Below are 21,275 nucleotides of genomic sequence, written 5' to 3' on the forward strand. Positions count from 1 at the left end.
GGACCAGGTAACAGGGACTTTGTCTCCATCTGAGACATAAAAATTCACTTCTGAATAACTTGAGTCAGGAAGTCAGGTGCCCAAATTATCTAGAGCCGTGTACTCACCCAGAGAGAGGGGGAGGGAGAGAAAAGGAACGAGGCAGAGGGGGAGAGAAAGAGGGAGAGAGGAAGGGGGAGAGGGGAAAAGAGAGAGGAAGAGAGACATTTCCTTACTAGCACAATCAGCCTTTCTACAATAATCCATTTCTTAGAGATTAACAGTAAACTGGAAAAATGTTAATTGGGGACAACTTTATTTATACTGTGTGTGCGAGCGCGCCCCCCACAGATTGATCTTTGCCTTCCACCTTGTTTGAGACCCCGTTTCCATGAGCCAGTTGGCCTGTCAGCTATCTTTATGTGGGTTCTGGAGATCTAAACTCGAGTCTTCACACTTACAAGTTCTTTGCCCACTGAGCCATCTCCTTAGCCCAGGAAAAACAGAACTTTTCTAATTCAAAGTCGTCTGGCCTCAAGGGAAGCTCCTTCCCTCCTTAACCGCATTTTCGGGGACCTGGAAGGTGACCTGGCTGGAGATGAAGATTCTGGGTCCTCAGTGCGGTCCAAGAGGAGGGATAATTGGGCATCCACTTTCCTAGAAAAAAGTCGGGAGAGGACACGATAAGAACCTGCGACTGTGGTTCAGGTTCAGGAAAGGGGCTTGGAAGAGGCAGGCACCCGATAGGGTGTCATAGGACTCGGGCCCAGTATCTCCTGGTAATGGAGGGTCGTCACCTTTTCTGCTGCCGGAGCTCTGCCCTCTGAGCCCTTAGCACCCGTAACACAGGGTCTTCCTGAAACTCACTGCCATCAGAGTCTGGAGAATAAAAAAAAAGGCTGAGCTCCAAAAGGCGGCCACAGGTTTTGGGACCGCCATCATAATACCGGAGGGCCCAGGAATTCTCACCTTCAGCTGCCTGCATAAGTCTAGCGGCCTGGGACAGCAAGTCCTCAGAAGGGGCGTGGCTTGAGGCAGGTGGGGCCACGGTCAAGGAGACACCAGCTCCGGTCTTGGGTGCAGACGTCTTGAATTCAAGTGATTGGACCTCTGACAGTGTGGATGCCTTTGGGGCTGTAGCCGGCTGTGGATCCCCAGCTTCAGCTGAGAGGGTGACTTTACTTTTGCGGGACTCTGTCTTGGGCCCACGCCGAGACTCGGATGGAGGGGGCGGAACTTTGGCTTGAGGCAGGGTGGCCCTGACTTTCTGGGAATGTGCCTCAGATGGAGGTGTATCCTCCAGGCTGTCGGGGAATAGCCGAGCTGTCACTACCTGGCCCAGGACCCCCCTGAGCTGGGAACAGGGACTCTCGAAAGCTGCAGTGTCTGGTCCAGTAGTCTCCTGATGAGAGGAAGTGCTCCCCCTCCGAGGCTTGGGGCCCAGCTTCTTGGGCTGGACAGAGCTACTCAGCTCAAGGGTGGTTGGTCCCTGAGGGATGTCAGGTAGTGGGAGGGTGGAAGTGGTGGTGGAAGCGCAGGAAGGTGGAGCAGAGGCTGGGGGCCCTGGGATGGAGACCTGGGAAGCAGGGGTTGGGGCTGTGGCAGTTGAAGTGGAGGTAGATGGTACAGGAAAGGAGGCCAAGGGAGCAAGGGTAGAGGTTAGCAGGGGAGTAGGAAGCATCCCAAGAGGTACCCAGGGATTGGCCTGTGGGGCCCAGAGAACTCCGTGGGGGCCGGGGGCCCAGATGTGAGGGGAGGGCCCTGAAAGAGGTGGCCTCTCCACGTAGTAGGCCTGTGGGGGAGGAGGCTGGGCCACACCGCCCCATGGCGGAGCACAGTTAGGCTGGGTCCCCTGGGAACTAAGATTCACTGCAGAGACAGGAGGAGTCTGCAAGCAGAAAGGAAAAGGTGAATGGTTCTGTGTCATCTTCGAGTGTCCCTTATTACTGTCAGGCTCACTCTTCCAACTCACCTGAGTGGTGGTGAGGGTTGGCGTCCGAGGCGACACCCAGGTCCCGTCACCTGCACCTTGTAGAGACTGCTCAAGTTTCCTCCGCTGTCGCCATTGGTATAAAATGTCTTCCTCAGGCTGAAGGGTTGCCTGGGAGGAGGCTGGGCGGGGTGCTGGGATGACCTGGGATGCTACTGGAGCGACTGTGGACGGAGTAGAGAGAAAAGGGCTGAGGAGAGCACAAAGTGAATCCTGAAGGCCACTCTTACACTGTGCCGGAGGGTTGTGCAGACAGGATGCCCAGACAGACACCACCCAACTCCGTTTTGAAGTAGGAAGCGGTCTGGGGCTTCTTGCTCTTACAGTTTTACTTTGAAGCTTGGGCCGGGTTCAGACTGGCAATCCTCCTGAGTCAGTCTGGGCTGACAGGCAAGTTCACTACACCCAGCTTGTCGTTCTACTTGTATTTTTCCTTATTTGTTTTTTCTTTTCTTCTTCTATGATTCTTTTGAATTTGGGCACTTGCCTCTCTCTGCTGATCCAGCTCTGGTCCAGGTGCTGAGCACAGCCACAGGACCCTATTAACATTCAGAAAACAATGTGCCCTCCATGCTCAGAAGTCTCCTCACCAGGCCTCCATGGCCACCCTCTCCCAGCTGTACTACACTGCTCTATCTCTGGCTCTTGCCTAGTCTCACTATGTAACCCTGGCTGGCCTGGAACTCACTGAGTACTGGCTCTCCTCCAACTCACAGATCTGCCGTCTCTGTCTTCCAAGCGCTCAGATTAAAGAGGTGTGTTCTCACCTTAATCCCAGTACTTGGGAGGCAGAGGCAGGTGGATCTGAGTTCAAGGCCAGCCTGATTTACAGAGCAAGTTCCAGGACAACCAGTTCTATGCAGAGAAACCTTGTCTCAATACCACCTCTATCCCTGCCAAAAAAGACATGCTGTCTGAGACCTGCTTCCCTCTGGCTGGTGAGATAGTCTCACAGAGCCTATGCCTGCCTCAGTCTCAGGATGTAGCTGAGACTGAGTCTGAGCTACTCATCTTCCTGCTGGGGATGCAGCATGCCCTAGCATTTCCAGCTTCATCTCTCAAGTTTTCAGCTTTCAACAGTTTTTATGCTGTAGCTAAGTTGTGTTGATGTGTGTACAATAGACGTGTTTATATGCACTACAGACGTGTTTATATGCACTACAGATGTGTTTATATGTACTATAGACGTGTTTATATGTACTATAGACATGTTTATATGCACTATATGCACTAGAGATGTGTTTATATGCACTACAGATGTGTTTATATGTACTATAGACATGTTTATATGCACTACAGATGTGTCTATATGCACTACAGACGTGTCTATATGCACTACAGACGTGTCTATATACACTACAAACATGTCTATATGTACTATAGACGTGTTTATATGCAGTATAAATATGAGTTTGCAACAATGCACAAGGCTGGAACACATTGAGACTTAGCTAAGCCATATGAAATTGCCAAATACTCAACTATTTTTGACCTACAAAAAAATGGTTCATTGTGATATAAACAAGGCAAAACACACACACACACACACAAACCCAAAAACCACTGTGTAGTGATGCACTCCTGTAACCCCAGTGCTAGGCAGAGGAAGGCTGAGGCAGGAGTGCTGAGAACCCATGGCCATCATAAACTGCACATGGGTTCCAAGCCAGCTTAGGAAGCACAGCAAGACCCTGGTTCAAAGAAATAAAACTAAAATTGATAAAGTATAAATATTTCCTCTACTCTGAAGTAAGCCATCTGATTTTGGAGCTTATATGCATAATGGCAGGGGTATGTTAGCTGGCACACCCCTGACAGCTTCTGTTCACAGACATGTGGGGCCTGCCACATGCTCACGAACCCATTTCATCCTCACTGTACCTGTGAGTGAGGGATCCAGTCATGATTCCTGGTTCCCAGATAGAGAGACAAGGCCTGTAACAGATGAGATGAGATCTGAGCCTGCCTACCATCCATCCTTACCTCCCAGCACAGTATCTTTGGGACTAGAACTCTTGTTGGAGTCTGGATTGAAGGTCACAGAGCAGGGAGAGAGGCCATCGGAGCTGATGGGGAAGGAGGAGCCGCTGGCATCGTTGGGACTGAGGGAGGAGGAGAGGGAGGCCTTGCTGTGGGGAGAAGGCAGCAGTGAGAGAGCCGTGAGCATGCACAACTGCTAAGGGAGAGCATGGGAGAGGCATCACCTGCGCTTCAGCAGCCTGGCTGCCCGGCTTTGTAGGCTCAGTGTCTCCAGATCCAGCAGGGACGAGTTCCATGAGTTCAGACTCTGCACAGAGAGAGGGGCCAGAAGCTAGCCCCTACGCCAAAGGCCTGGGGAGCCGACATTCCTTCTGGTGCTTGAAGCTTACAATCTACTTCTCTACCTTGGGAGAGGCTCTCTTTCCTGCTTTGGCTTTTGGGGTTTATATCTTCGTGACAGGATCTAACTTTGTAACCCAGGCTGGCCTTGAACTCTCCATCCTAGCACCTCAGCCACCCCAGTACTGAAGGCTTAGTGGAGGAAGTGCTTTCTGTACAGGCCTATGACCTGAGTTTGATCCCTAGAACTTACACCAAAGTCAAAGAAGAGAATCAACTCCTAAGTTGACCTCTGACCTACACGCATGCAGGTGCCCCCCCCCCCACATACACACAGAGAGAGAGAGAGAGAGAGGGAGGGAGGGAGGGAGGGAGGGAGGGAGGGAGGGAGGGAGAGAGAGAGAGAGAGAGAGAGAGAGGGAGAGAGAGAGGGAGAGAGAGAGAGACAGGCAGGCAGGCAGACTTATACACAGACATGCACTACATTTAAATTTTAAAAAGGAAAGATCAAGCCTATCTTCCTGACCAGACCCTGCCTAATCAAAACATTCTATCATATAGTTCAGAGACTGATTCAAGGGTGACTGAATCAAAGACAAAGATTCGGGGGTTGGAGAGACGGCTCAGCCATTAAGGTAACTGGCTCTTCTAAAAGATCTAGATTCAACTCCCAGCACCCAGGTGGAAGCTCACAGTTATCTGTCACTCCACTTCCAGGAGTCTGACACCCTCTCCTGGCCTCCATGAGCACCAGGCCCACAGATGGTACAGAGACATACATGCGGGCAAAACACCCATACACATAAACATTTTAACTAAAAGAGAAGAAAGAGGAGAGGAGAGAAGGAAGGCAGTCAGCCAGCCAGTCCTTCAATCCTACTTTCCATGGTTATTATCTGAGTACCACAGGCATCGAGCAGCTGGGGACCCACCTTGGTTACTGTAAGGAGAAAGTCTGTGAACACTTAGACCGGGAATCCAGAACCAAGAGTTAGGTTCTGGATTCAGCACTGTCCAAACATACGGGTCTGACTCATGTGCTGAATGCTCAGTCCACAAGTTATGGTACCACTTTGAAGGCTATAGACTCTTTAGGAAGCAGGGCCTTGCAGGCCACTAGTATAGGCTTTTGAAGGTAAACCTGCACAGGGTTCCACGCTGCACTCTCTGCTCCCTGGTCTACTAAAACATGAACACCCCCACCCCACACTCCTGCACTGACAACTCCTGAAACTGGGCTTAGAATAAACCTTTCTTCCCTTCTTTTTGCCAAGTGTCTTGGTTATGGCAACATGGATAGAATGAATGTGCATGCACACCTACTTCTTTTTTTTAAAGTTCAAAGTTCTGGGGCTGGAGAGATGGCGCAACAATTAATAGCACTGGCAGATATTCCAGAGGTCCTGAGTTCAATTCCCAGCAACCACATGGTGGCTCACAGCCATCTGTAATGGGATCTGATGCCCTCCTCTGGCATGTCTGAAAGTTGGACAGTGTATTTATTTATTATTTTTAAAAAATGTTCAAATTTTTATTTAGCTAGTAAATCTTTTTGTTACATTTTTATTTTTTTTTTTTTTTTTTTTTTTTTTTTTTTTTTTTTGAGATAGGATATCATACAGCCCAGGGCAGCCTCCTGCTCCTCCTGCCTTTACCTCCTGGGTGCTGAGGTTACCACTATGTACCACCAAGCCTACTTTATGTGGTGCCCAGAGATCAAATCAGGGCTTTCTACCTGCTAGGCAGGCACCTTCCCAAATGAGCTCGATCTCCAGGTCTGCAAACCCTTTTCAGTTTGTGATGTTTTAAGTTGGTCATTGTCTCTGCTTCTGTCCCAGGACTTGTACTGTCAGTCCAGGCACAGAAGAGAGGGAGAAGATAACACTGTCACCTGCTTTATTTTCTGAAGAGGTGCAGAAGCCAAAGATGTACTAGACATCCCAGTGAGAGATGGGCCTGACATGGCAGATCCTCCTGTAGGTTCATCAGCTCCTGCCAGGAAACCTCCATTAAATGACTGGGACCAGGAAGAGTGGCAGCCTGGCTCCGAGCAGGACAGATTTTAGGTATACCTGCTGCAAGGGGACTGCTGAGGTCTGACGAAGGCTGCAGCCACCAAAAGTCAGCTGGGGTCGGGCCTGCAGGCTGGCGGTCCTCTCGGCTCGTGGGCTGAGCTTGGCGGAACCTGTTTATGTACCTGTGAGCATCGATGGATGACACGGCAGAAGGAGTGGGGGCGGGGGGCACATAGTAATAACAGTAACCATGGCAACAGCAGCAAGCACATCACACTGCCCTTTCTTCTGGTTATCAAGCTCCACGGAAAGGTATACTCAGTAGCCCAGACAAAACTAACTCTTTTTGCCAAGTGGGCAGTGGATAGCATACGCCTTTAATCACAGCCCTTGTGGGGGATTGGAGTGAATGGGGTGGGGAGGCAGGCAGATCTCTGAGTTAGAGGCCAGCCTAGTCTACAGTTAGTTCCAGAACATCCAGAGGTACACAGAGAAACCCTGTCAAAAAAAAAAAAAAACCTAAACAAAACAAACAAACAAACAAATAAGTGCTTTCTTCACATCTACCAAAAACACGCAATTGGCCTTTAAAATTTCTTTCTTATATAGTAATGTAATTTAAATTTTTTCACACTTTATTCTGCATGTGTGTGCACACATGCACATGCACACCCACAGACATGAGTGCACATGTGAGCAGGCACGCTATAGTACACAATTGGAGGTGGTTCTCAAGGATCGGATCCACCTTAGACTGTCATGCCTTTGTGGCAAGCACCCTTATCCAGAGTCAGATAGTCACTCCGATCTTAATTTTGTTTTAATAACTTGTTTAAAATTGGGGGGGGGGGGTTGTGCCCTTCCCCCAGGCCTGAGAAGGCTTGCAAGTCATTTACAATAGACCAAGCAACAGTAGGACCTAGGAGATGCATTGCATTACCAGCCTTGGCACCTTGGAGCCTGCTACCTGAGCTAAGAAGAATGGACTGCCTGCTGAGCTAGCCTTGACACCTTCCAGACTGCTATCTCCTTGCCCAGCCCCTGGGCTGAACCGCCCAGCCTCTGGGCTGAACAGAGAAGAGACTCTGGGGGGTGGGGCTTCCCCTTTATATGTGAAAGCAAATTATTAAACTTCAAGCCTTGATCAGAGAACTTTGTCTTGGCTTCATCTCTTCCCGCCCATTTCCCTATTCTCAGCCTCTCTTGTAGGTGAACCCGGTTCAATGTTGCTGCTGGCAGCAACAGAATGGCGCCTTGAACAGGGACATGACCTGAGGACAAGAAAGGGACAAGCCGAGGAACGTTGTCTTGTGTAGAGCTCTACGGAAAAACGGAAGAAGTTTTATCCTGCACACTTAGTAAGTAGCAAATGATTTTGATACTAGTGCTAGTTATGGTTAATTGTTGAAGGCCGTGTTTGCAGGAAGTGTGTTTGTCAGGGATAGGTTCTAGGAAATAGGTGTTGGCCCGGCGTCAATTTTACCTAGGTGCTGACAACGAATTATGGGACAGGAGAATTCAAAACGGCATTTCCCCGCAGCTTACAAGGATTGCTCCAGGCGGGAAGATCAGGGGTTTCAAATAGTATGTTAGAAAAAGTTTTGGCAGAGATAAATTCATACTGCCCATGGTTCCCACAGGAAGGAACCTTGAATAAGAGAACCTGGGAAACAGTTGGACAGGTTTCACGAACTACAAAGGCAGATCCTAACACCCTTTGCCTTTGGGAGCTTGTAAAAGATGCTATTGATAATCGAATAGGGGGTGACAGTGAGTTGGGGAAAGGAGAGTATTTATAGGCCCAAGAGAGGCAGCCTTAGACAGAGGAACTGGGTTTAAAAGAATTTGAAAAACAAAAGAGGGCAGAGCACTGAGCAGTATCCATAATTCTGCTTCTTTGTTTGTCCGTGGCATGCCAATGTCCACGTGTCTCATTGTATGAATGATTGGTCGTCTATGTTTTATGTTCTATGTTTAATGTTCAAAAGATCGTTAAAATTGCTTGATCCAACACTTGGTCTAGTTTAACTTGGTTTTCAAAGGCAGTTTTAATATGCAGAGCAGCAGCTGATAAGTTTGCTTAACACCTGTAGCTAAGAGTCCAGCTGAACTGGAAAAGCTGCTTTTAAAAGGACAAGCAGGTTTTTTGGATTAAATAAGGGAGTTAAGAGTTGTTTGTCGTAGAAAAATCTCTGTGACAAGGTGCTTTTATCTTAAAATTACAGCTAGAGAAATCGAGAAATTTTGTTTGGTTTAAATATATAAGATGTGTTGTCACTTCATTTTTGTTTGCAATTGGTTTTAAGGTATAAATATGTTCTACATGTCTTGGTTATAAATTATTGGCCTAAAGTTATTGGATATGATTAAAAAATTTTACAACCTTGGTAAAAAAAAAAAAAAAAAAAGGTTGGCTTAAGATTGATAACTCAGGGTTAGAGTCATTCAGAGAGCAGATGTATAAAGATAAGATTTAAGAACAATGTCTCTTTAGTGAGATATTAAAAGTTGCAATATCATGCATTCATATATAAGAATTGGCAGCAAAACTTTATAGCATAAAGGTAATCTACTTGGTGTTGATTTTAGAGAAAATAGATTGCTTACATCCTTAAAGATTGGTTTTGTTCCTCAAAATTATGGCTATACTCTAATGTTACAAAAGAGGCTTAAAAACATAGTTAAACTGCCAATATCCCATTGGCTACAGTTGGTAGTTCTATCGAGAGTTTGAGATTTTTTGATTTACCCATGTTTAGAGAGAAAAGATACAACACTTATCTTTTAAAGTTTAAAGTTTAAATTTAAGGTTAAAAAAAAAAAAAATTGTGCAGTTCAGGCCTAGCCAGGCCTCAGAGAACAGGCCGGAGATTAAGAGCATTTACATTTGAATTAAGACAATGCAGACTGAGCTCTGCAGAAGCTCAGAGGCCAAACATTCCTTTTATCCTGGGTCTTCATGACCAGGTCCTAGAAATGTGTTTACAGGAATTTGTCTTTTGCCTTGCTTGTTTCTTGCAGGGGAGGAGGGGTAAACCTAAGACCCAAAGACTTTACAACAGTCTGTGGGCCGAGAGTTAAAATTATGCTGGAGACATTAAAATTATGCCTACTTCCCTCCATGAGTTATAACTGTACCTGCTGACAAAAATACTGTTCAATTTGTTTTGATTCCTTTATATCCAAAGTTGTTAAATATGAGATGCTTTGGATTCCTCTAATATATGTAACAATTATTAGAGAATAAAGTTGGCTTTTATCTGATATTCTCACTCAGCTAAAAAAGATTGGTTATTAAATTAATCCAAAATAAAGTTTAAATTTAAGATTTATACAGCCTGATTTGCCTACTCCAGCTGCCATTCCAGTAAATACAAATAGAATTATTATAGATATAAAAGATAATTTTTATACCATCCCTTTACATTTCTGGTAAAGGTGGGAGGTTTACATTCAGTAAATTTGCTCGTAATTTTTTTTTTGTTTGTTTGTTTGTTTGTTTTTCGAGACAGGGTTTCTCTGTATAGCCCTGGCTGTCCTGGAACTCACTTTGTAGACCAGGCTGGCCTCGAACTCAGAAATCCGCCTGCCTCTGCCTCCCAAGTGCTGGGATTAAAGGCGTGCGCCACCACCGCCCGGCTTTGCTCGTAATTTTTAAGAGCCCATGAAGTGATATCATTAGAAAAGTTTGCCTCAGAGAATGGTTAATTACTTTACATTATATATATATTATAATATTGTTGTTGCTTTAATACAAAAAATTAAGAGGTTAAATCTTTTAGTGTATATTATTCATTATGTGATACTTTATTAGCGGATTTCTCTAAAGAAGTTTTTCTGCAAGCCATTGCTCCAATATAACGAGCTTTAAAAAATTTTTGGAATACTCGTTGCTCCAGAAAGGATTCAAAGACAGTATCTTTTCAATATTTGAGACCTCAGTTATATCCTAAGCAGACTGTGATATGGAAAATTCTAATAAAAAAAGATAGTTGGGGATAGATAGATGACTCAGCCATTAAAGGTTAGACTTAAAAATAGAGAAATTGAATTCCCAGCAACCACATGATGGCTCACAACCATTTGTGGTGGGGATCTAGCGCCATCTTCTGGCTTGTAAGTGTACATGCAAAAGGAAAATGGGTTACTTTTAATCTTGATTTGCGTTTTGTAATTTTTAAAAGTTGTTAAGAGATATTAATTGGCTAATACCTCATCTTAAGCTTACCATAGGAGGATTTAAACCTCTGTTTGATATTTTCAAAGGGATACAAGTCCTAATTTCAAGCCGGGCGGTGGTGGCGCACGTCTTTAATCCCAGCACTTGGGAGGCAGAGGCAGGCGGATTTCTAAGTTCGAGGACAGCCTGGTCTACAGAGTGAGTTCCAGAACAGCCAGGGCTACACAGAGAAACCCTGTCTCCAAAAAAACCAAACCAAACCAACCAACCAACCAACCAAACAAACAAACAAACAAAACCCAAGTCCTAATTTCCCTTGACAATTAACTATAAAGGAGAGATAGCTTTGCTGTAAATAGAGTAAGCTGTTAGTTATCAACAGATAAATTATATAGACTATAAAATTTGTTGGCTGTTTGTGCTGTTACTATTCATATGTCCACAGCAGCCCTTTGACAAAAGAAACCATTAATGTGGATTTATTTTTCGATATCTACAAATAAAGTTTAAACATCTTATTATAAAATTATAATTGTGTTAATACAAGATGATATGATAAAATCCTAAAAGCATTTTGGATAAAAGGTTTATTCCTTCATTCCAAATAGCAATTAAATTGGTTATTGAAAAATAATGATATTTGGCCTATTACATGGCAAACATTTTAGACAAATTTGATAATCATATGTTACAGTTTTTCTCTATGCATGCTTTTATATTTCCTAAAATTTACTACGCATGCAGCCCATAGAAAAGATATTTGCTGTATTTACTGTATTTATAGATGCCTCATCTATTGAGAAGACAGTATACGTAATTAAATCACATGTTTATTTTCTTGAGTTTTCCCTGCTTCAGCACAATTAAATTATATGTTGTAGCCACTGTTTGAAATGCTAAAAAAAAATCAAGCTTTCAATTTATATACTCATAGCCAGTATATGGCTCATGATTTATAATTGCTTAAAATTGTTTCTAGATATAGCTAATTCTCAAATTTTATTTATAAAAATACAGCTTAATTTATGAAACATTTACTGTTTCTTAACTTTATAAGACAATTAAAAGCTCATTGGATTGTCTGAACCACAGGACAATGCCAGAGCAGATTTATATACTAGACATATTCTAGGCCTTTCAAAAATAAATGGCCATACAATCTTATTCTTTACAACATCAGAAGAGTAATAGCTTGAGACAACAATTTGACATTTCTTGAAAGTCTGTAAGTTAAATTGCAAAAACTTGTTCTCAATATCTTCAATTTTTTTATATAATGGTCTTAAGCCTTGAGGACTTATATGTAATCAATTTTGGCAAATAGATGTTACTCATTTTTTATTTAAAAAAATTAAAATATGTACATGTGACTTGACACCTTTTAGTTGCAACTACTTTAACAAGAGAGCAACTAAAAATATAATTAGTTATTGCCTATATTATTTTCCTGTGCTTGGTGTTCCATATCAGACTAAGATAGATAATGGAACTGGCTATTACAGTTATTTGACTACAGTCAAACATTTGAGATGTTTGTTGACAATTTAATATTACTGATATTTCCTTATTATCCTCAAGGACAAGAAATTGTAAAAGAGAGATTATGAAACTTTAAAATAATATCTTCATAACTCTCTGAGTGTGGAAAAAGCAACTAATGGTGATTCTTCCTTGGTTTTACAGGTAATTCTTAAAAAATTGACTTTTTTAAACTAGAAAGGGGGAATTATACCACAAGGTCACCAAAAGCACACCTTCCTTTTGTCTTGTTTTAAATTTTCTGCAAACTGATACTAAAGTTCAGTCTGCAGAAGATTGCCACTGGCATCCAGTTGCTTCCAACTCATTTGCCAGGGTCCTGTGGAGAGACCTCTTAACAGTACTTGGTGTGGTCCCGATCCTGTTTTAATTTGGGATCGTGGGTCAGTCTACATTTTTCAGAAAAAGAAATCGGAGCCTGATGGCTGCCTAAAAGACTGGTCCATCAAGTGGACACAGATCTTGAGCCTAATAATTATGATTCTAATGATGAAGATGGCTCAAAATCTTTATCAACCAGCTGATTTAATAATCTCCACTCTTACTGGAGAGTGTTTTTTATCATTACTTAAAGCCACCCACCTGGTGGCCAGATTTTGTGTCTGATCCCTGCTAATTAGCAGTTGGATTAGATACTGAAATACTTCCACTTCCAACCTTATTTTCTACATTGTTTGGATAATCATGTTTCTTTTTACCTTTGAACCTTATATTTTAAGCAGACTGGTTGCCCTCACACAGGATCGTTCTCAACAAGCTCAGCTATTCATCATGGCAGTTACACATCACTGTGAAGAACTGAATCTAGTGCATGCACACAAGTCCTTTGGTCTGAATGTGGTCTTGGTCTAAAGAGTGTGCCAATGATGGCTGGTTAGTCAATGACGGGTAAGAGTGTTTTGAGCTCCTATAAACCTAAGACAGAGGCGTACATCATTATGCTATGTATGTTTTCCTCGATGATGGGTAATTATAGGAGTAATTTTTAGCTCCCATAAACCTAAGACAGAGGCATACATCAATATGCTATGTATGATTTCCTCAATGACAGGTAATATAGGAGTAATATAAACGCCAACCTAAGACAGGCACGGTTGCCCAGCCACTCGAGACCCTAGATGGGATGAAATTGTGCCCCGTCCAGATATTGGCACTGCCATCTTAAAAAATTAAGGGGGGAACTGTTCCCTTCCCCCAGGCCTGAGAAGGCCTGCAAGTCATTTACCACAATAGACCAAGCAACAGTAGGACCTAGGAGATGCATTGCATTACCAGCCTTGGAGCCTGCTACCTGAGCTAAGAAGAATGGACTGCCTGCTGAGCTAGCCTTGACACCTTCCAGACTGCTATCTCCTTGCCCAGCCCCTGGGCTGAACACAGAAGAGACTCCGGGGGGTGGGGCTTCCCCTTTATATGTGAAAGCAAATTATTAAACTTCGAGCCTTGATCAGAGAACTTTGTCTTGGCTTCATCTCTTCCCGCCCATTTCCCTATTCTCAGCCTCTCTTGTAGGTGAACCCGGTTCAATGTTGCTGCTGGCAGCAACAGGGGTTCCTCCTGTAGTCCAGGCTAACCTCCAGCTATGCATCCAAGGACTGCCTTGAAGTCCTCATCCTCCTACTTCCACCTTCTAAGAGCTGCAGGTGTGAACCACCACACCAATCTTATATTTTTCTTGCTTTCTTAAAAATGATTTATTCATGTTTGGAAATGATGAAACTTGAATTTAGGGCCTCCTTGCATATGGCAGTGTATCAGTTAAATGCTCTCCCATGCCTGGTCACAAATCTTTAGCTATTTCTCTTTTTTTAGAGATTTGTTTATGTGTGTGCCTGTATATATGTGTATGCACCACATTGGTGCACAGAGGTTGCCTACGTAGACCAGAAGAAGGTGTCTGATCCCCTAAAACTAAAGCTATAGACTTATAAACCACTATGTCAGTGCTACGGACTATATTTGTCATATAACTTATAAATATATAATTAGATTTTTTTTTTTTCAAGACAGGTTTTGCCTGTGTATCCCTGGCTATCCTGAAATTTGCTCTATAGAACAGGCTAGCTTTGAACTCAGAGATCCACCTGCCACTTCATGAGCCACTACTGCCAGGCCACAATTAGATTTTTAAAAATTATTTATTATGGTTATATGTGTGTTTTGCACACTTGCTGTGTGCAGGGATAGCACAGACATCACAGTGTGTGTGTGTGCAGACAGAAGGTAACTCTGTGGGGTTAGTTCTCTCTTTCCATATTCATGTGGGCGTCTTGGGATCAAAAGCAAGTCGCCAGGCTTTTGTGGCAAATGCTGTGACCCACTGAGCCATCTTGCTGGAGCCTGGTTTTTTATTTGTTTGTTTGTTTTTTTCACACAAGGTATCATTTAGCTTAGGCTAGTCTTGAATTCACTATGTAGCCAAAAGTGCCCTTGAACTTCTGATCCTCCTGCCTCCACCTTCTCAATGCTAAGGCTACAGGCAGACATCACTATGCCTGCTTTTATGTAGCATTGGAGATCAAACCAAGTGCACTGTTCAAGCCAGACAGGCACTACTGTTGACCAACAAAGAATAAGGAAGAATGATTCTAGAAGAGTGGTGTCACTGAGAACCATTTTTGGCCCACGAGGGAAAGGACAACAGCCTGGATGTAGGACAGCAACAAGACAGAACCTATGCTCCTCACACCTTACACTGGGGCTGTCATGTCAGCCCTGGTTGCTTCTGTAACAATGAGACAGAAATAAATGTTATTGGCCATAATTATCTTAGGACCCTTTGTTATGGGATGTTTCACTCCTCTATCTTTCAGATCCAAGTACTTACTCTGGGATGAGTAGGTTTTATTTTTGTTTTTGTTTGTTTGTTTTTGAGACAGGGTTTCTCTATGTGGTCCTGGCTGTCCTGGAACTCACTCTGTAAATCAGGCTAGCCTCAAACTCAGACATCCTCCTGCTTCTGTCTTCCAAGTGCTGGGATTAAAGACGTGTGCCAACACCACCTGGCAACAGGTGCTCTTACAGATCACTGTATGGAGGAAGTGAGAATTCAAAACAACTCCAGTGCTTGTGTGTGATTAATAGTCCCAACTGAAGGAAACTGAGACCAAAGCAACATAGGGAATAAGTTAACAGGCAGGATTTGAACCCAAGCTCTATGGCCCTCAATAATACTCATGAAATGCCTGGTCCTAAAAAAAAAAAAAAAAAATACTGCATAAACAGCTCTGTCTCTGATGGTTATTATGGGATGCCTTCTTCCTCTCTTTCTACCCCAGGAATTCTGATACTCACTTGGCCACCACTGAGTCCTCGTTGTCAGTTAAGGTGATGGGTGGAGAGGAACTTTGTCCCTCGGTGATACTGGGTGGGGAAGGGGTCCCTGAACTGGATGGCCAGGACTCCTCAGACAGCCCAGCAGAACTGGCTGCTGTGACCTGGGGAGCTTGTGGCCTTTGAGATCTGGATGCACCCAGGATTTAAATAGGGAGAAAACACAAGAAGAAAAGATCAGGTCAGAAGGGTGACCCAATGAGGAATGAACACACATAGAGACAGTCAAAAAAAGGACACATTCCACACTGTCACCATTGGGAGGTTCAGTTAACTACCAAAGAGGGGCTGTGGTCAGGGATCCAGGTGCCAGAGAGCTGGATATTGGTAGGCCACCAGCAGTGGGGTAAGGGGTTTCTCTTTCATGCCTTTCTTCCCTCTAGTAGTCACTGACAGCTATTTGTTCGAGGCACAAGTATTCCCACCTTGCGGCTCCAGTTCTGGCTTCTTGATGGCCCAAAGGGTTGTCCACCTTGGGGAACATTTCCAAAGGTGCTGTCCCGGTAGGTGAAAACTGATAGGCTATGAAAGAAGCAAAGCATAGTAAGAGGAGGGCAGAAGCTGATAATTCCCGTAGGTTACTGGAAGAAATAGACTACAATCTGTAGGAAGCCGTGGTCAGCGGTGATACATTCGCCATTCCAAGATGGTGCGGACATAGTGTCCTTCCCACTAGTAAATAATGGACTGCGCAGGTGCAAAGGCAGAAAGCCCGCCAAAGTCACTGGCCAATCCCGAGGCGTAATATTGGGTGATGAGTGAACAGCCAATCAGAAGTCAACATGTCACTCTAGGGTGTATTTAAGCTGTGCCTCTTCCTGTCTTTGGCCCTTCCGCGGTCTTTCCGCTTCTGCTATTACAAGGAGTAAAGCCTCGTTTGTAGTAATACCCGATCATTGCCTCCGTGTCCTTTTTCGCGGGCGAAGGGGACACGAGAGGCGCGCGAAACAACAATCCCCATGAAGCATCACAAATCATATAATTTCCCTGAGCTCTAAGTTCCATGAAAGAGGCTTAGAAGACCCTAGAAACTAGTAGTTGGTAGTTCTCAACTCTAAGATCTAACCTAGAAGGAGCTTTTATTATTCATTTATTTTTGAGACAGGGTCTCACTCTGTATCTATGGTTAGCCTTGCACTTGAGGTGATTCTCCTGCCCCAACTTCTTGAGTGTTACGACTTTTAAAATTACAGACTCCTTCCAGACATGTAATGTTTGCCTGTAATCCCAGCACTCAAGAGGCTCTGGCTGGAGGACCCAAAATTCCAAAGCAAAGGCTGGGGAGATGGCTCAGTGAGTAAGGTGCTTGCTGCACAAACATGGGGACCTGAGTTCAAGTCCCTAGAACCCATGGAAAGCCAGATGTGGTAGCACAAGTCTGCAATCCAAGTACTTCTATGCTGAGGTAGATGCAGGAGAGTCCCCTAAAACTTGTCAGGTCAGCGAACCTCAGAGGTGAACATCAAAGAGAAAGAAGATCCTGGCTCAACAAGATGAAAGATGAGGGCAGACACCTGAGCCTGTCTGATTTCCACATGGTGCGCCCCCACACACAGAAACAAGTGCACTCATACACAAAGGTTACATAGAGAGCTCATCTCTAAACAAGAATAACATGTTACCTGTTGTCTGCCTGTGGATCCTGGTCCCTTAACTGGAGTGCCCTGTCTGGCCTCAGTGGGAGAGGATACGCCTAGTCCTGCAGAGACTTGATGTGAGAAAGTGGGTTGGTACCCAAGCACACCCCCAGGCTCTTCACTCCAGGCTGACAGAACTAGAACTGACTAGACAATGCATCTTCTCTACACTATTTAGGCCATTACAAAAAGATTTATTTATTTTTAATTTGTGTGCATGGGTAGAACCTGCGTGTGTCTGTGCACACTATGTGTGTGCAATGCCCTCAAAGGCCAGAAGAGTGTCCAATCCTCTGGAACCAATGTGAATAGCCATGTGGTGCTGAGAATCAAACCTGGGGACCTCTGGAAGACCAGCCACAGCTCCCAACCGCTGAGCCCTTTCTCCAGCCCCATTCAGTAAAAAATATGGTCTGTTGTATTGTTTTGTATTTTTTTTAAACTGACACTAATTGTACAAGTTCATGAGACACACAATGATATTTCAATGCGTGTATACAATGTGTTACAGTCAAATCAAGGTAACTAATTTCTACCTCTTTTAAACATCTTCCATGAAGCCCATTTCATGAAGCTCTAATTAAGACCACGAGGGAAAAAAAAACAGAGGCAGAGGCAGGAGTTCAAGGCCAGCCTGGTCTACAGAGCTAGTTCCTAAGGCAGGAAAACCCTGTCTTGAAGAACAACAAAACAAGTAATTAAAAAAAACAACACATACACAAACGCAAATGAAAAAAACAAAAAATGAAAACAACAAAAGAGAAATAGGCAAAAATAAAACACTAACAAAGAGTCATGACTAAACCGTACACAGTACGTTTCCGGTTAAACCTGTTAAGGGGAGGGGGAGGTGGTGGTACGATTCCCAACGAGAAACGGGTAGTAGTAGACTACAATCCCCATGATTCACTGGGCTCCTCCTAAGTGAGAAAGTTTAAAAACAATGCCTCTAGATGTCTGGGGCAATTTGGAAACTAACGAACTCAATTTCCAAATTTGTTTTAGACTCCCTTAGGCCCACCCCGAGAGAACAAAAGACTTGAGACACTCAAGGATGCTGGCGTACCCAAACTGCGTAGAATCTTGGGAGTTGTAGTTCTCCTGAGGTTGGGCCGAAGACTCCAAGTTCTTGTAAACCTGTATTGCCTTCCCCAGGCCTCCTGTGGTCTCTGAGAGAGGGCCCAACCTCACCTGCAGTCAGTCTGTCGGAATTTACTTCAGCCTTAGCGCCAGCTGAGCTCCTTCGCGGAACAGTCCCGCGCGTATCCTCCTCGCTTAGCAACGCCGTCAGCCCCGCCCCTTTCTGGGCGTGCAAAGCAGGAGCGCGGCCTCTAAGGCGACCAATGACAGACTAGAAAATAAAAGTACCTGGAACGCGGCCGAGGGGTGTTCTCTCTTGACGAACTGGGAGAGCGCGTGTTTGATTGGAGCGTGCAGCAGTAATTGGCAAGACTTCAGACCAATAGTAAGGATCGAAGGCCAGGCGGACGCTTGGAAGACAGCTAAGAGTCCTGGCTTCTACTCGGTCCTTATTTCTAACCGCCAGGATACCTACCTGTCGGAGCTGACGCCTGGCTCCAGCCTAACTACTATTGCGGAGCTAACCCGGGACGTCTGTCTTCACTTTGACTGCCATCCAGTCCTGATGGTCACCTTAACCACTTTCCTCTTGTTACTGAGCAGCTGGTCGTACTCCTTGCCAGGCCTGGGCTCCTGGCCCAGGTAGTGGGATCAAAACGAGCTATTTCGGGCCCCGGCGCACAGCCCCCCGGGGCCAACCTGGAGTATTCATGCTCATGCCCCCTGGCTGCTGAGCACCCGGGGCTGAGTCAGAAGCACAGAATTAGGCCCGACCTACTCTGGGGTAGGGTCTGTTCTGTGTCCTCCTGACAGCCTGGCATGGGTGCAGCATTCTCCAGGAGTCTGTTACTAAGACTGATGCGTCATCCTCAGAGCTGCCAGCCGGGCGGAGCTGGATTACGAGGGAGGGCCGAGAACTCTTTGGTGGACTTCTCGGGAGCCAGGGTCCCAACTGCCACAGTGATTAGCCACACCTATAAGGGTCTGCCTCCTAGACTTTAGCTTCCCCTTCTAGAAATGGAAAAAGGCTTAATGACATTTCCCTGGTGTCCTTTTCCAGGCATCCAGCATGCGTTTAATAACTGGCCAAGTAATTATTGAAGTTTCTAAATAAGGAATACTAATGGCCGAGTCTGGCCTCAATCCCAGTGTCCCTGAGAGGCCCACTGCAGGGGCGGCACAGGGCACAGTATAAATCGGAGACAGCGTGCGCTTGGGCACTGCGGGGCCCAGGGTAGCAGCGGAGGAGCAGGATGGAGATTCCCGTGCCCGTGCAGCCTTCTTGGCTGCGCCGTGCTTCAGCGCCTTTACCGGGTTTTTCCGCTCCCGGACGCCTCTTTGACCAGCGTTTCGGCGAAGGGCTACTTGAGGCGGAACTGGCTTCACTGTGCCCTGCTGCGATCGCCCCCTACTATCTGCGCGCTCCCAGTGTGGCGTTACCCACAGCCCAGGTGCCGGGCCTAGGGAGAGGGCCAATTCAACTACTAATCGGACAGGGGAGGTGGTTCACCTGGGGCGGGGTTGCGAGAATGTCGCCCCTCAGTGAGTCACGGGAAATCCCTTGAGTGTGGTATTCTGAAGCCCGGTTACTGATCTTGAGGGGTGGGGCAAGTGAGCCGGGAATCTGGGGGAAAAGGACAAGTGAGTCCTGACGGGCTGTAATGTCCCTAGGGTTGTGTATGTGGATGCTGCATCTCGTAGAGGGGTCCTGTGATTTGATGAAGGGGGTCTTGGGCACTCTAAAATGAGGGAAAGGTACCCGTAGGTCCCGTGACCAAACTAAGAACTCTGGCGATGGGGAAGTGGCATCTTGGCTGCTAGACTTGGTGGCTGTGGAGTCAAGGACATGGGGTGGGGATTATAGGGTAGGTATATAACTTGGTCACAAGAGGTGGACCCAGTGTCTAAAGGGGAGGGAGGCCAGCTATTGTGAAGCTGTTCTGGTGACTCCGAGCAGCAGCACTATAACCTATGTGAAGCCAAGCCCCTACCCGATGAACAGCCCACACCCATGCCGCATGCGCGCAGGTGCCCACGGACCCTGGGTATTTTTCTGTGCTCCTGGATGTGAAGCACTTCTCGCCAGAGGAAATCTCTGTCAAGGTGGTTGGCGATCATGTGGAGGTCCATGCTCGGCATGAGGAGCGTCCGGTAGGTCTGCATGCCAGATTGGAGCGGGGGTAAGCGGGAGGGTAGGATTCTCAAGCTCATGTCTCCCCTCACCCCACTCTCAGGATGAACATGGATTCATTGCTCGAGAGTTCCACCGCCGATACCGGCTGCCTCCTGGCGTGGACCCTGCTGCAGTGACCTCAGCACTGTCTCCTGAGGGTGTCCTGTCCATCCAGGCCACACCAGCATCGGCCCAGGCCCAACTTCCATCACCACCTGCTGCCAAGTAGGGGTCCCAGCATTACAGGACCGAACCTGGGAAGCCTCTTTAGGCTCTCTTTGAAAAGCCGATCTGACTCCACTGCCCAGCCAGATGTCCCAATCGCTGTCAAGACAGCCTTTCCCAACCACATCTAGATGTCCTCTCCTGAGAACTTTTCACCCCAAACCCTGAGTCTTAGTAACCTAGACACCCTCCTGAAGCCCTCTCCCAGCCTTCAGGCCCCACCCATGACACCTCTCTAGGGACAACACAAACACTACTGTCACCCCTCAGCCAAGGCTCCCATCAGACTGACCCCACTTTGGGCTTCTATCACCACTCTGGCCTCCTACCGCACTGGTAACCTGTAGAACACCCCACGGTGACACCAGAGTACAGTGCAGTCACCCAGACTACATGGGCTTTATATCACAACATCCAAGCCTGGTCACCGGACTCTAGATCCTGTTCCCGTAACCTAATGCTCCTCTGCCCCAGCCCACTTTCTGACTTAAAACTCCAGGCACCTAAATTCCTGAATACTACTCTGACCTCCAATGCTTGGGACACCTATTCCCAACTAACCAGGAACCCCAAACTCAAATTGTATGGATACTCCAACTTCTCCAGATGTGCTAGGCCAATGAACAAGAATCCTTGAGTTCCCGTCCTGGATCCTCATCTGCAGCCAGATGTCTGAGGGAGCCTCCTCCACATCTGCCATTTTCTAAGGTCATACCTTCATTGCCAACATTTCTCATCTCCCCAGGCCTTCCTACCATCAGTCCCCAATAAATGCACTTGATTTGTCAACTGCCTGTGTCTGGGC

General features: G+C 45.9%; 2 protein-coding genes across 12 annotated transcripts; one reads left to right on the forward strand and one right to left on the reverse strand.

Annotated features, from left to right (window-relative positions):
- Positions 1-273: 273 nt before the first annotated feature.
- On the reverse strand, positions 274-18,473 carry Proser3 (proline and serine rich 3). 11 transcript variants are annotated; one of them, XM_076931785.1, is made up of 12 exons: positions 18,184-18,473; positions 16,978-17,054; positions 15,781-15,877; positions 15,317-15,484; positions 6,361-6,485; positions 6,180-6,280; positions 4,174-4,256; positions 3,953-4,098; positions 1,952-2,133; positions 949-1,867; positions 777-858; positions 274-636 (listed from the first exon to the last, which is right to left on the reverse strand). In XM_076931785.1, the coding sequence occupies exons 3-12, from the start codon at positions 15,837-15,839 to the stop codon at positions 498-500; spliced, it is 2,004 nt and encodes a 667-aa protein (XP_076787900.1). In that variant the 5' UTR covers positions 15,840-15,877; positions 16,978-17,054; positions 18,184-18,473; the 3' UTR covers positions 274-497. The 11 variants fall into 11 exon arrangements, 10 of the variants coding, with proteins under 10 accessions (XP_076787900.1, XP_076787911.1, XP_076787915.1 ...); XM_076931796.1 differs by having other exon boundaries at positions 6,361-6,473; positions 18,059-18,473; XM_076931800.1 differs by having other exon boundaries at positions 3,953-4,071; positions 18,059-18,473.
- Hspb6 (heat shock protein family B (small) member 6) lies at positions 18,449-21,259 on the forward strand. The gene is made up of 3 exons (XM_034521998.1): positions 18,449-19,523; positions 20,101-20,223; positions 20,307-21,259. Exons 1-3 carry the CDS (start codon positions 19,326-19,328, stop codon positions 20,472-20,474), a joined length of 489 nt encoding a protein of 162 aa, XP_034377889.1. The 5' UTR covers positions 18,449-19,325; the 3' UTR covers positions 20,475-21,259.
- Positions 21,260-21,275: the final 16 nt, after the last annotated feature.

The sequence above is a fragment of the Arvicanthis niloticus genome, chromosome 1 (genome assembly GCF_011762505.2).
Source record: "Arvicanthis niloticus isolate mArvNil1 chromosome 1, mArvNil1.pat.X, whole genome shotgun sequence".
In the NCBI taxonomy this organism is placed as follows: Eukaryota; Metazoa; Chordata; class Mammalia; order Rodentia; family Muridae; genus Arvicanthis; species Arvicanthis niloticus.